The 13,922-nt window shown below is 50.4% G+C and overlaps 1 protein-coding gene across 3 annotated transcripts in view; it reads right to left on the reverse strand.

Annotated features, from left to right (window-relative positions):
- Positions 1–13,408, reverse strand: part of znf142 (zinc finger protein 142) — a 32,491-nt gene extending 19,083 nt beyond the window's left edge. The window contains exons 1-4 of one of the 3 annotated variants that reach the window (XM_033024934.1): positions 12,929–13,408; positions 9,951–10,613; positions 5,857–6,057; positions 1,165–1,977 (exon numbers count right to left, since the gene is read on the reverse strand). In XM_033024934.1, the coding sequence (XP_032880825.1) occupies positions 1,165–1,977; positions 5,857–6,057; positions 9,951–10,613; positions 12,929–13,268 (2,017 nt within the window). In that variant the 5' untranslated portion in view covers positions 13,269–13,408. Of the gene's footprint in view, positions 1–1,164; positions 1,978–5,856; positions 6,058–9,950; positions 10,617–12,928 lie in introns of all 3 variants that reach the window. The other 2 variants (XM_033024933.1, XM_033024935.1) reach the window with 2 other exon arrangements.
- Between the last annotated feature and the right edge of the window lie 514 nt (positions 13,409–13,922).

Here is a 13,922-nt window from a genome sequence, read left to right on the forward strand (position 1 = left end):
TTTAGCTTAGTTTAGTCCAGTCTAGTCCGCACCGACCAGTGATCCCCGCACACTAGCACTATCCTACTACACACACTAGGGACAATTTACAATTTTTACCGCAGTAAACTAGATGGGCCGAATAGCCTACTTCTGCCCCTATCACTTCGGAACACAAGTACATAATGAGGGGACCTCATTGAAACTTACAGAATAGTGAAAGGCCTGGATAGAGTGGATGTGGAGAGGATGTCTCCACTAGTGGGAGAGTGTAGGACCAGAGGGCACAGCCTCAGAATAAAAGGACGTTCCTTTAGAAAGGAGATGAGGAGGAATTTCTTTGGTCAGAGGCTGGTGAATCTGTGGAATTCATTGCCGCAGACACTGTCAATCTTCACCTTAAAAATATCCATTAGCTTGGCCTCCACAACAGTCTGTGGCAATGAATCCCGCAGATTCACCAGTCTCTGACTAAAGAAATTCAATAGACAATAGGTGCCATTCGGCCCTTCGAGCCAGCACCGCCAATCAATGTGATCACGGCTGATCATCCCCAATTCATCCTCATCTGCTTCTTAAAGGCACGTCCTATTATTCTGAGGCTGTGCCCTCTGGTTCTAGACTCTCCTACTAGTGGAAACATCCTCTCCACATCCACAGGTTCACTACTCTCTGACTAAAGCAATTCATCCTCATCTCCTTCCTAAAGGCACATCCTTTTTATTCTGAGGCTGTGCCCACTGGTCCTAGACTCTCCCACTATAGACAATAGACAAGAAACAATAGGTGCAGGAGCAGGCCATTCGGCCCTTCGAGCCAGCACCGCCATTCAATGTGACCATGGCTGATCATCCACAATCAGTACCCCGTTCCTGCCTTCTCCCCATATCCCCTGACTCCGCTATTTTTAAGAGCCCCATCTAGCTCTCTCTTGAAAGCATCCAGAGAACCTGCCTCCACCATCAATAGCAAGAATGTCCTTCCTGAAATTAGGGGACCAAAACTGCACACAATACTCCAGGTGTGGTCTCACTAGGGGCCTGTACAACTGCAGAAGGACCTCTTTGCTCCTATATTCAATTCCTAGTGGAAGTATCTTCTCCACTGGCCTTTCACTATACAGTAAGTTTCAATGAGGTCCCTCTCTCGTGCTTCTGGGGTGAGCTGCCGGGCTGTGCCACCCACCTGTGTGGAGAAGGATGTGCCTGTTGAGGACCCTCTTGTGGGCGGTGGCAAAGTCGCACTCGCTGCACTTGTGGATCTTCTCGTTGGCGTGCATCTTGCCCACGTGGTCGTTGAACTCCACGGGGTTGAAGGTCTTGTAGGGGCAGAAGGCGCAGGGCAGCTCCTCGCTGCCGGGGTGTCCCCGGCGCTTGTGGCGGCGGAAGACGTGCTTGTTGGAGCAGACAAAGTCGCACTGGTCGCAGTGGAAGGCGTAGTGCGTGCGCCGGTGGGCCTCCATGCCCGCCTCGGTGCCGAAGAGCGAGCCGCAGGTCCGGTAGCGGCACTCCACCGCCCGGGCGCCGTGGGCCTCGTGCAGGTGGCGGACAAAGTCCTTGCGCTCCGGGGCGGTGTAGCCGCAGCCCCCCTCGGTGCAGCCCAGCGGCCCCCGCTCCTCCTTGTGGCTCTTCATGTGCTCCTTCAACGCGTTGCTGACGGTGAACTTCTCCTCGCACGCCGGGCAGGCGTACACCTCGGAGTAGAAGTTGGCCGTGTTCTCGTGCATGCTGGCCATGTGGCGGTTGAGAGAGTTCTTCTCCACCGCGCTGTAGTCGCACAGCGGGCAGTGGTGGGTCTTCTCCCCCAGCTCCCGCATCAGGTGCACCTTCAGCTTGCCCTTGCTGGTGAAGAACTTCTGGCAGTGGGGGCACTGCAGGCTGGGGTCGGGGAAGTGCAGGTGGAGGTGCTCCACCAGGTGAGTCCTCTTCTTGAAGCAGCGTTTGCATTCCGGGCAGATGTGGGTCTTGTACAGATGTTCCATCCCTTCTTGCACGTCAACTGAGGCACACAATCAAAAATAAAACGAGATGCTCAATAAATGCAATTCTTGTCGACAAAATACAGGTACATGGTGGCACAGCGGTAGAGCTGCTGCCTTCCAGCGCCACAGACCTCAAGTTCGATCCTGACTATGGGTGCTGACTGTACGGAGTATCACCTGACTGACAACGCATCACCGGTTCCTCACTCCCCTCCATTGAGTCTGTCCAGAGCAAGCGATGTCTGCGAAGGGCGCGCAGCATCGTCAAGGATTGCTCTGACCTCAACCACAGACTGTTTACCCTCCTCCCATCTGGGAGGCGCTACAGGTCTCTACGTTGTCAGACCAGATGGTTCAGGAACAGCTTCTTCCCTGCGGTTGTTACCCTACTTAACTCTGCACCTTGGTGATTGCCAATCACCCCCCCCCACCTGGACACTCCTTCCCCCAGTGACTGATCTCCCTCCCCGGAAATTGTACTACTGCTACTTTATGTGCATATATATATATATATATATATATATTTTACTGTTCCATTATTCTATGTTCGCACTTCTTCAATTCAATTCAATTCAACTTTATTGTCATTGCACAGATACAAGTATGGGTACAACGAAATGCAGTTTAGCGTCTGTCCGTAGTAATAGTGCAATATAGAAATAAAAATACAGAATAAGCAAACAACGCGGATGGAGAGACTGGAGAAATCTATCGGCGGGACTCCGAGTTCAGCAATGTGATAGTGTTAGAATGTAGAAGCTGTTCCTCATCCTACTAGTACGAAACCTGAGGCTCCTGTACCGCCTCCCTGATGGGAGGAGGGCAAATAGTCCATGGTTAGGGTGGGAGGGGTCTTTGATGATCTTCCCGGCCCGTCTCAGACACCGTTTTCGGTGGAGGGCATCCATGGCAGGGAGCGGGGCACCGATGATGTACTGAGCGGTTTTCACCACCCGTTGTAGTGCCTTCCTGTCCGCTACGGTGCAACTGCTGTACCATACCGTGAGGCAGGTGGTCAGGATGCTTTCGATGGTACAGCGGTAAAAGTGTGGTCAGGATCTGGGGGGACAGGTGAGCTTTCTTGAGCCTCCTCAGGAAGTAAAGACGCTGCTGCGCCTTTTTGATCAGCTTGGAGGTGTTGAGGGACCAGGACAGATCCTCCGAGATGTGTACCCCGAGGAATTTGTGGTTGGAGACGCGCTCCACCTCAGTCCCGTTTATATGGATGGGGGTATGTCTGCCCCCTCTGTTCTTCCTGAAGTCAACAATAATTTCCTTCGTCTTCTTGGAGTTGAGGACGAGGTTATTGTTGGCACACCAGGTTGTCAGGTGCTGGACCTCCTCCCTGTAGGCTGACTCGTCGTTGTCACTGATCAGCCCTACCACCGTGGTGTCGTCTGCAAATTTAATGATGGCGTTGGAGCCATTCTTAGGGATGCGGTCATGGGTGAAGAGGGAGTAGAGGAGAGGGCTGAGTACACAGCCCTGTGGCACGCCGGTGTTCAGTGTTATAGTGGAGGAGGTGAGGTTGTTGACCCTAACAGACTGTGGTCTGTTGGTGAGGAAATCCAGTGTCCAGTTGCAGAGGGAGGTGGAGATGCCAAGTCCGCTGAGTTTGGTGATCAAGCTGGCGGGGATGACAGTGTTAATGGCGGAGCTGAAATCAATGAACAGCAACCTGATGTAGGTGTTATTGCTGTCCAGGTGGGTCAGGGCAGAGTGTAGGGCCGCCGATATGGCGTCCTCTGTAGACCTGTTGGTCCGGTAGGCAAACTGATGGGGGTCCAGTGTGGGGGGGAGGCTGGCTTTGAGGTGAGCCAAGATCAGCCGCTCAAAGCACTTTGCAATGACAGGGGTGAGTGCCACTGGGCGGAAGTCGCTAAGACTCCCAGTAGCTGATTGTTTGGGCACTGGCACAATGGTTGAGGTCTTGAGGCAAGTGGGGACAACACCCTGGGCCAGTGACAGAATGAAAATATCAGTGAAGACCAGGGATAGTTGTCCAGCACATGCCCTGAGCACCCGCCCGGGGATGCCATCGTGGCCGGCAGCTTTGTGCTCATTCACCTTGCTCAGTGCATCTTGTACAGCAGAGGTGGAGAGACTGAGGGGTTGAGATGCTAACTGCATTTCGTTGTCTCTGCACAATGACAGTAAAGTTTGAATCTGAATCTGAATCTGAGTTTGCACGTTCTCCCTGTGACCATGTAGGTTTTCTCCGAGTGCTCCGGTTTCCACACACAACTTAAAGACATGCAGATACGTTGATTAATGGACTGGTAATTCCGTAAGTGTAAAATTGTCCCTAGTGTGTAGGATAATGTTAGTGTAGGGGGAGGGGGGGTCTCTGGATGGCGTGGACTCGGTGGGCTGAAGGGCACGTTTCCAAGCTGTATTTCTACACCGCACGGTGGCTCAGTGGTAGAGTTGCTGCCTCTGAACTCCACAGACACGGGTTCGATCCCGACTACGGGTGCTGTCTGTACGGAGTTTGTACGTTCTCCCCGTTACCGCGTGGGTTTTCTCCGTGTGCTCCCATTTCCTCCCACACTACAAAGACGTGCAGGTTTGTAAGTTACTTGTCTTTAGTAATTCTTAAGAAAGAACTGCAGATGCTGGAAAAACCGAAGGTAGACAAAAATGCTGGAGAAACTCAGCGGGTGAGGCAGCATCTATGGAGCGAAGGAATAGGTGACGTTTCGGATCGAGACCGAAACCTCAGTCTGAAGAAGGGTCTCGACCCGAAAAGTCACCTATTCCTTGGCTCCATAGATGCTGCCTCACCCGCTGAGTTTCTCCAGCATTTTTGTCTATTTTTGGCTTTAGTAATTGGGTAAATTATGCCTCGTGTGTAGGATAGTTTTAGTGTACGGGTGATTGCTGTTCAGCATGGGCACGGTGGGCCGAAAGGCCTGTTTCCACGCTGTATCTCTAAACTAAACTATAAAGGATACTTTAAATGATACTATACACTTTGAGGGGCAGTGAGGCCTGGAATGATAATGCGTGAATGAGGTGAATGAAGGTAGACACCGAGTGCTGGAGTAACTCAGCGGGAGGCAGCATCTCTGGAGAGAAGGAATGGGTGGAGATCTTTCATCTGTAAAAGGTCACCCATTCCTTCTCTCCAGAGATGCTGCCTGTCCCACTGAGTTACTCCAGCACTTTGTGTCTACCTTCAGTGTAAACCAGCATCTGCAGTTCCTTGTCATAAGTTGATAGATTGGAGCGGCTGGGCTTGTATACTCTGGAGTTTAGAAGGATGAGAGGATATCTTATTGGAAACGTATAAGATTATTAAGGGTTTGGACACGCTGGAGGCAGGAAACATGGTCCCAATGTTGGGGGAGTCCAGAACCAGGGGCCACAGTTTAAGAATAAGGGGTAAGCCAATTAGAACGGAGATGAGGAACAACTTTTTCACACAGAGAGTGGTGAGTCTGTGAAATTCTCTGCCCGGTTCTCTGAATGCTTTCTAGAGAGAGTTAGATAGAGTTCTTAGGGAGAGCGCAGTTAAGGGAGATGGGGAGAAGGCAGGAACGGGGTAGATAGTGGATGATCAGCCATGATCAGACTGAATGGCGGTGCTGGCTTGAAGGGCCAAATGGCCTACTCTTGCACCTGTTTAAGAAGGAACTGCAGAGGCTGGACAATCGAAGGTAGACAAAAGTGCTGGAGAAACTCAGCGGGTGCAGCAGCATCTATGGAGCGAAGGAAATAAGAAAAAGTCTGAAGAAGGGTTTCGGCCCAAAACGTTGCCTATATCCTTCGCTCCATAGATGCTGCTGCACCCGCTGAGTTTCTCCAGCACCTTTGTCTACCTACTCTTGCACCCATTGTCTATTGTGTTACACATCTGTAATGGGATATCAGCAGTTCCTACGGCTTTAACCTACCTTTGAAATGTCGCTGTCTGAGGGAGTTGTTCTTTCTGTTCCTGTCGCCCTCTGACCCAGTCTCCGACACCGGGTCTTCCTCGTCACAGGCAGATGGCTGCTGTTCCCCAGGCCACGTCTGTGCCTCAACGTTGCCACCATCGAGCTCCTGTCTCCTCTCCTCCTGCTCGTCATTCTCTTCCGCAGCGCTACCAGTGTCATCTGCAAGACAACAACAGCGTCGCGGACAGCAGTCAGCAATAGTGCGCATTACTATGGGAACTTCACTCGCCCCCCTGCAGGAACTATACATCAGAAGGTGCAGCTCCAGAGCCAACAAGATCATGGGAGACCCCTTCCACCCCAGCAACGGACTGTTCCAGCTGCTACGGTCAGGCAAACGCCTCCATTGCCATGCTGTGAGAACGGAGAGGATGAGAAGGAGTTTCTTCCCCGAGGCCATTAGGACTGTAAACTCCTATCTCACCAGGGACTAACCTTACCGTACCAATTTACTGTTGTGTTGTGGCTTTTTAAAATTGCTGTTTTTTTCCTTTTCTTCCCTCCCTCCCACAAATATGTAATATGTGAATATTCTGTTTGTAATTTGTTTGTTTGTTTTTTGCACAATTCGCGAGCATTGCCACTTTTCATTTCACTGCACATCTCGTATGTGTATGTGACGAATAAACTTGACTTGACATTAGAACATAGAACGGTACAGCACAAGAAAAGATCCTTCGGCCCACAATATCTGTGCTGAACATCGCACGTGATCCATTCACTGCATATCCGTGTGCCTGTCTAAACACCTCTAAAATGCCACTATCGTATCTGCCTCCACCACCACCCCTGGCAGCGCGTTCCAGGCACCCACCACCCTCTGTTTAAATACAAAACTTGCCCAGCACCTTTCTTTTACACTTTGCCTCTCCCCGCGTTCGATCCGGTGCTGTCAGCACGTTCTCCCTGCGACCGCGTGGTTTTTCTCTGGGTGTTCAGCTTTCCTCACTTCGAAGTACATAAGCTCTAGGGGTAGAATTAGGCCATTTGGCCCATCAAGTCTACTTCACCATCTTTCCCTCTCATCCCCGTTCTCCGGTCTTCGCCCCATAACCCCTGACACCTGTACTGATCAACACTTATGGGATTGCACTTCATCCACATCCTTCTATTCCCTCCATATCCATGTGCCTATCTAAAAGCCTCTTAAATACCACTATCGTATCCGCCTCCACCACCACGTTCCAGGCCCAGTGAGCTGATGGGGCCTAATTCCACTCTGTATCTCTAAACTAATATACAATGTCCATCTTATGGTGTTTTGTAATCGCCAAGAGTCCATCCCATTGCGGACATTGGACTTTGTCTCTGGAACTGAGGCGCTACAATGCTGAGAACTATATTCTGCACTGTATCTTCCCCTTTGCTCTACCTATCGCACACCTTTCAGACAATAGACAACAGGTGCAGGAGTAGGCCATTCGGCCCTTCGAGCCGTCACCGTCCATTCAATGTGATCATGGCTGATCATCCCCAATCAGTACCCCGTTCCTGCCTTCTCCCCATATCCCCTGACTCCGCTATCTTTAAGAGGCCTATCTAGCTCTCTCTTGAAAGTATCCAGAGAACCGGCCTCCACTGCCCTCTGAGGCAGAGAATCCCACAGACTCACAACTCTTTTGTGCTTGAGTTTGACTTCATTGTATCTATATATAATATGTAAAGGGTGTTACAGTGGCACAGCGGTAGAGTTGCTGCCTCACAATGTCAGATAACCGGGTTGATGTCTGTACAGGGTTTATACGTTCTCCCTGTGACTGCGTGGGTTTTCTCCAGACGCTCTGGTTTCCTCCCACACACCAAAGGCATACAGGTTTGTAGGTTAAAAAAAAATTGTAGATTGTCCCTAGTGGGTGGAATAGTGCTAATGTACGGGGTGATCACTGGTCGGCACGGACTCGGTGGGCCGAAGAGCCTGTGTCTGTGCTGTATCTCTAAAGTCTGAAAATCTATAATCTGAAATGATTGGATAACTTGCAAAACAAAGCTTTTTACTCTACTTCGGCACATGAGAAAATAATCAACCTAAAACTATTTTTACAACATCTTAATTCCTCTTATCTAAGTCCGAGTTCTCTCATGACTATCTCCCCACTTGTCTGTCACTGTATAACTAATGAACAGAATTATAAAAACATTTCGACTCAGGCAGCATCTCTAGATAAAAGGATAGGGTGACGATTTGGGTCAGGACCCTTCTCCAGTCTGAAGAAGGATCCCGTCAACTACGCCTTTTCCTCCTGAGATGCTGCCTGACCCACTGAGTTACTCCAGCACTTTGCATCTATCTTTGATATAAACCAATATCTGCAGTTTCTGGTTTCTGTAAAAAACATATCGTTGATGAAATTCACTACTACCTTCAACAGGTAGGAACGGGGGAGAAGGCAGGAACGGGGTACTGATTGGGGATGATCAGCCATGATCACATTGAATGGTGGTGCTGGCTCGAAGGACCGAATGGCCTACTCCTGCACCTATGTCACACTTACACAGGCTTTGGCCCATTGAGGTAAAGGGTAGTGGACGTTGTCCACAAGGACATTATTAAGGCAATTTACTTACTACTTTTACACCCATACCTTACTAAGAACCTATCAATCTCCACCTTAAAAATATCCACTGACTTGTGGCCTCCACAGCTGTCTGTGGCAATGAATTCCACAGATTCACCACCCTCTGACTAAAGTAATTCCTCTTCATCTCTGTTTTTAAGAAGGAACTGCAGATGCTGGAAAATCGAAGGTAGACAAAAGTGCTGGAGAAACTCAGCGGGTGCAGCAGCATCTATGGAGCAAAGGAAATCGGCCTGAAGCGTTGCTTATTTCTTTCGCTCCATAGATGCTGCTGCACCCGCTGAGTTTCTCAAGCACTTTTGTCTACCTCCTCTTTATCTCTTTTCCAAAGAATAAAAGGACGTACCTTTAGAAAGGAGATGAGCTGGAATTTCTTTAGTCAGAGGGTGGTGAATCTGTGGAATTCATTTCCATAGAAGGCTGTGGAGGTCGTCATTGGATATTTTTAGGGTGATAGATTCTTGATTAGGTCATGTGATAGGAGCAATTAGGCCGAAATGCAGGAATAACTCAGCGGGACAGGCAGCATCCCTGGAGAGAAGGAATGGGTGATCTTTCGGGTCGAGACCATTCTTCAGCTTGAGAGTCAGGGGAGAGGGAAACGAGAGATATAGACGGTGACGTAGAAAGATATTGAACAAATGAATGAAAGATATGCAAAACAAAAAGTAAGCAGACACAAAAATGCTGGAGTAACCTGCCTCCACTGCCCTCTGAGGCAGAGAATTCCACAGAGTTCCAATTCATGAACATTAACCCAGTCCCACATTGTGGGGTATTAGCTTTAAGGGGGGGTGGGAAATTGCAACCTTCACGTGGTCCGCCCTGTTTCGACGAATGCAATCAATCTGGCGTGCACATTCAAATAAGATCAAATAGAACAAGTTGTCCTGCAACTTTAGGCTGTGCACGCCACACGCAAGAAGAAGAAGCAGCAGCTTTAAGGGGAGCAAACTCAAGGGGCTGGAGGAACTCAGCGGGTCAGGCAGCATTTGTACCCTTTTAGGTCAGAGTTTTGACAGCTTCTGTGCTAGTTTCTCCAACTCTCTTTCGAAAACTACTGCCGAATCAGATTCCAACACCATATTTTTAACTTAGTTTAGAAATACAGCGCGGAAAGAGGCCCTTCGGCCCACCGAGTTCGCACCGACCAGCGATCCGCGCGCATTTTCACTATCCTACGGGAATAATTTACATTTATACCAAGCCAATTAACCGACAAACCTATAGGTCTGTGGAGTGTGGGAGGAAACCCATGCAGGTCACGGGGAGAACGTACAAACTCCGTACAGACGGCACCCGCAGTCAGAATCGAACCCGGGTCTCTGGCGCTGTGAGGCACCGTGCTGCTGAGAATACCAGGTTTCAATTAAAACCTGGTATTGTGTGGGATGCAAGCGGGCAGATTTTCCATGCTAGCATCAGAGCGGAAAGCTGTAGGCCTCTGGGCCACAATAAACAGTGCAGGGTACCCACCAGAATGCGCAGTCAAGTGCTTCTTCAACACCTTGCGATAGCGGCTGATGAAGTCGCATCTATTGCAGGCGTAGGCGGCCTTGTCTCGATGCGTGGCGCTGTAGTGCTTGTTTAGGTCCCGGGGTGCACAGCTCCGGAAGGGGCAGAGATCGCAGCTGGACTTCTTGCTTTTCGCTCGGCTGCGCTTCTTGTGCTGCGCCAGGAGCGCGGCGCTGGAGCACGCGACGTCGCATCGGTCGCAGCGGAACTGCAAGTGGACGCGGCGGTGGTCAGCCAGCTCAGCCGCAGTCCGGAAGGCCAGTCCGCACGACCGGTGAGGGCAGGAGATGGCCGGAACACCGCTGCACTCTGCCGGCGGCTGGCCGGCGTTACCGATCACCGAGGCCCCGGGGAGTTCGTCGTCGCGGACGGGGCAAGGGTCCTCCTCCGCCCATTGTGGCTGGGCAGTGGCTGCACTTGACCCGTCACCCGTCTCCCCCTCCAAGCCACGCTTGGTCCGCGCCGACCGGGGACGTTTCGCCCGCGCTCTGGCCTGATCACCGGAGCCGGGGGAGCGACAGCGTTTGGTGTGAAGCCGGAGGTGGTCAGACAGCCGCTCCTGGTCCTCAAAGTTCTCATCGCTTTTGTGGCTGCAGCAGAGGCCCTCCACATGGATCAATGCACCTGCTGAGAACATGAACCATCGGTCATGCAGTCACACAGCACGCACATAGACCCTTCAGCCCAACTCGTCCACGCCTACCAAGGTGCCTGCCTCATCCATGTTCAGTTTAGTTTACTACGTGCAGTTTTGGTCCCCTAATTTGAGGAAGGACATTCTTGCTATTGAGGGAGTGCAGCGTAGGTTCACCAGGTTAATTCCCAGGATGGCGGGACTGCCATATGATGAGAGAATGGAGCGGCTGGGCTTGTATACTCTGGAGTTTAGAAGGATGAGAGAGGATTTTATTGAAACATAGAAGATTGTTAAGGGTTTGGACACACTAGAGGCAACTCTCTGGGTGAAACTTTTTTTCACCCAGAGAGTTGTGAGCCTGTGGAATTCTCTGCCTCAGAAGGCGGCGGAGGCCAGTTCTCTCGATACTTTCAAGAGAGAGCTAGATAGGGCTCTTAAAGATACCGGGGTCAGGGATATGGGGAGAAGGCAGGAACGGGGTACTGATTGGGGATGATCAGCCATGATCAGATTGAATGGCGGTGCTGGCTCGAAGGGCCGAATGGCCTACTCCTGCACCTATTGTCTACAGATCCTTGATTAGTTCAGTTTAGAGATACAGCGCGGAAAAAGGCCCTTCGGCCCACCGGGTCCGCACCGACCAGCGATCCCCGCACATTAACACTATCCCACACACACACTACACACCAGGGACAATTTTTATATTCATACCAAGACGATTATCCTACAAACCTGAACGTCTTTGGAGCGTGGGAGGAAACCGAAGATCTCGGAGAAAACCCACGCGGGTCACGGGGAGAACGTACAAACTCCGTGCAGACCCGGGGTTGGCCCATATCCCTCTAAACATTGTACACGTGACAATAATGAACTAAACCTTTCCTATCCATATGCCTGCCCAAGTGTCTTTGAAATGTTATAGTACCTGCCTCAACTACCTCCTCTGGCAGCTCGTTCCATACACCCGCCACCCTCTGTGAAAAAGTTGCTGGAGTAACTCAGCGGATCAGGCAGCATCTCTGGAGAGAAAGGACGGGCGACGTTTCGGATCGGGAACCATTTTCAGAAGAAAGGTGCTGACTACCTTGGACTATCTTTGGTCGGACTTTTCTGGCTTCATCTTGCACTAAACGTTATTCATTTAACATATATCTAAACACTGTAAATGGCCTGATTGTAATCATGTATTGTCTTTCCACTGGCCGGATAGCACGCAACAAAAGCTTTTCACTGTACCTCGGTACACGTGACAATAAACTAAACTGAAACCAAAACATCACCCATCCTTTTTCTCCAGAGATGCTGCCTGGCCCGCTGAGTTACTACAGCACTAGCAAAATCTAGCATTTGTAAAAAGGTTAAATGTGTTTAAATATGTAAAAGATACATGGTGGAATACTTGACTGCAGGTTGTAGCTTGTATTCCAAGGGAGAGAGACACACGCCCGGGCTTGTCTCAGGTTGGTGTATATTGACCGGTGCCGTTGAAATGTGTCTACCAATTGATAAGACAAGCGCAGACATGTTCTGTAGTGATGTGTATTGGCTGCATCTTGTGACCATGACTAATATGATTAAGTGACACACAGTATAAAAACACCGTGCAAATCTTTGCTCATTGAAGTGGTAGCACGGGGGGGGGGGGGGGGAGGGGGGGGGGAGGAGGAGGGGAGGAGGAGGGGAGGAGGGGGGGAGGAGGAGGGAGGAGGAGGGAGGAGGGAGAGGGGGGGAGGGGGGGGGGGGGGAGGGAAGGGAAGAAGTCAAGTTCTGTTGCTTACTTGACTGGTGTATACCTGTCCCTTCCGCCGGCTGATGTCAGTAAAGCTTGAGTTGGTCTACCTAATGTTTTTGTGAGTTGTCTGTTTATTTGGGCAAGGGCTAATTGTTAATGGTTTGGACACGCTAGAGACAGGAAACATGTTCCCGATGTTGGGGGAGTCCAGAACCAGGAGCCACAGTTTAAGAATAAGGAGCAAGCCATTTAGAACAGAGACGAGGAAACACTTTTTCTCACAGAGAGTTGTGAGTCTGTGGAATTCTCTTCCTCAGAGGGCGGTGGAGGCAGGTTCTCTGGATGCTTTCAAGAGAGAGCTAGATAGGGCTCTTAAAGATAGGGGAGTCAGGGGATATGGGGAGAAGGCAGGAACACGGTACTGATTGGGGATGATCAGCCATGATCACATTGAATGGCGGTGCTGGCTCGAAGGGCCAAATGGCCTACTCCTGCACCTATTGTCTATTGTGTATTAAGTAGTGAACCTTATCATTTGCAGTTCCTTGCTAATACATTAAGGTAAGCTACCTGGCGGGTTGTCAGTGCATTCCATGCTTTCATCCCGTTGCTCTGCCGGGTTCTTCCCATCACTTCCCCGACTGCTTTCCGACATCTGCTGAACGGACGCCACAGTCACCACCAGGGCCACAGTCTGCTGCACGTCCTTGGGGCCAGGCTGTTGGAGACATCCGGCACCCTGCCCGCCCACCTCTGGCATCATGATGTCCACCGAGTCGGCTCGGAAGCACCCTTCTCCCTGGAGAGAAGGTGGCGGCCCATCCATCCCGAGGAGCGTGTAGTCCTGCTCAGGACCAAAGTCCGCGTAGACACCGTTGCTGTCTGCCACGTCTCCTCCATCATCTTCCATCTTGACGTCTGCACCAGCCGCCCAGGTCTCCCAGGTCCCTGACACTGTTGGGTCCTCTCAGCACCGAATCCTGTTTCAGATCAAAAAAATGTGTATGAAGGAACAGTAGATGCTACTTTAAACTGAAGATAGACACAAAATACTGGTGTAACTCAGCTTGTCACACAGTGTTTTTGAAGAAAAGGAATAGGTGATGTTTCGGGTCGAGTCCCTTCTGCAGAAGATCTGAAGAAGGGTCTCGACCCGAAACGTCACCTATTATTTTTCTCCAGAGATGTTGTCTGACCCAGCGTTTTGGGTCTATCTTCAAAAAACAATAGACAATAGGTACAGGAGTAGGCCATTTGACCCTTCGAGCCAGCACCGCCATTCAATGTGATCATGGCTGATCATCCACAATCGGTACCCCGTTCCTGCCTTCTCCCCATATCCCCTGACTGCTATTTTTCTGGAGAGATGCGCTGTGATGGATGTATGTGTAAATTGTGTTGTGTCTTGGGTCTTTTTTTCTTGTGTGTATGACTGCAGAAACAACATTTCACTTGAGCCTCTATGAGGTTCAAGTGACAAATAAATTGTATTGTATTGTATTGTATTTTTAAGAGCCCTATCTAGCTCTATCTTTAAAGCATTCAGAGAACCTGCCTCCAAGGC

The sequence above is a fragment of the Amblyraja radiata genome, chromosome 7, assembly GCF_010909765.2.
Source record: "Amblyraja radiata isolate CabotCenter1 chromosome 7, sAmbRad1.1.pri, whole genome shotgun sequence".
Taxonomy (NCBI): domain Eukaryota; kingdom Metazoa; phylum Chordata; class Chondrichthyes; order Rajiformes; family Rajidae; genus Amblyraja; species Amblyraja radiata.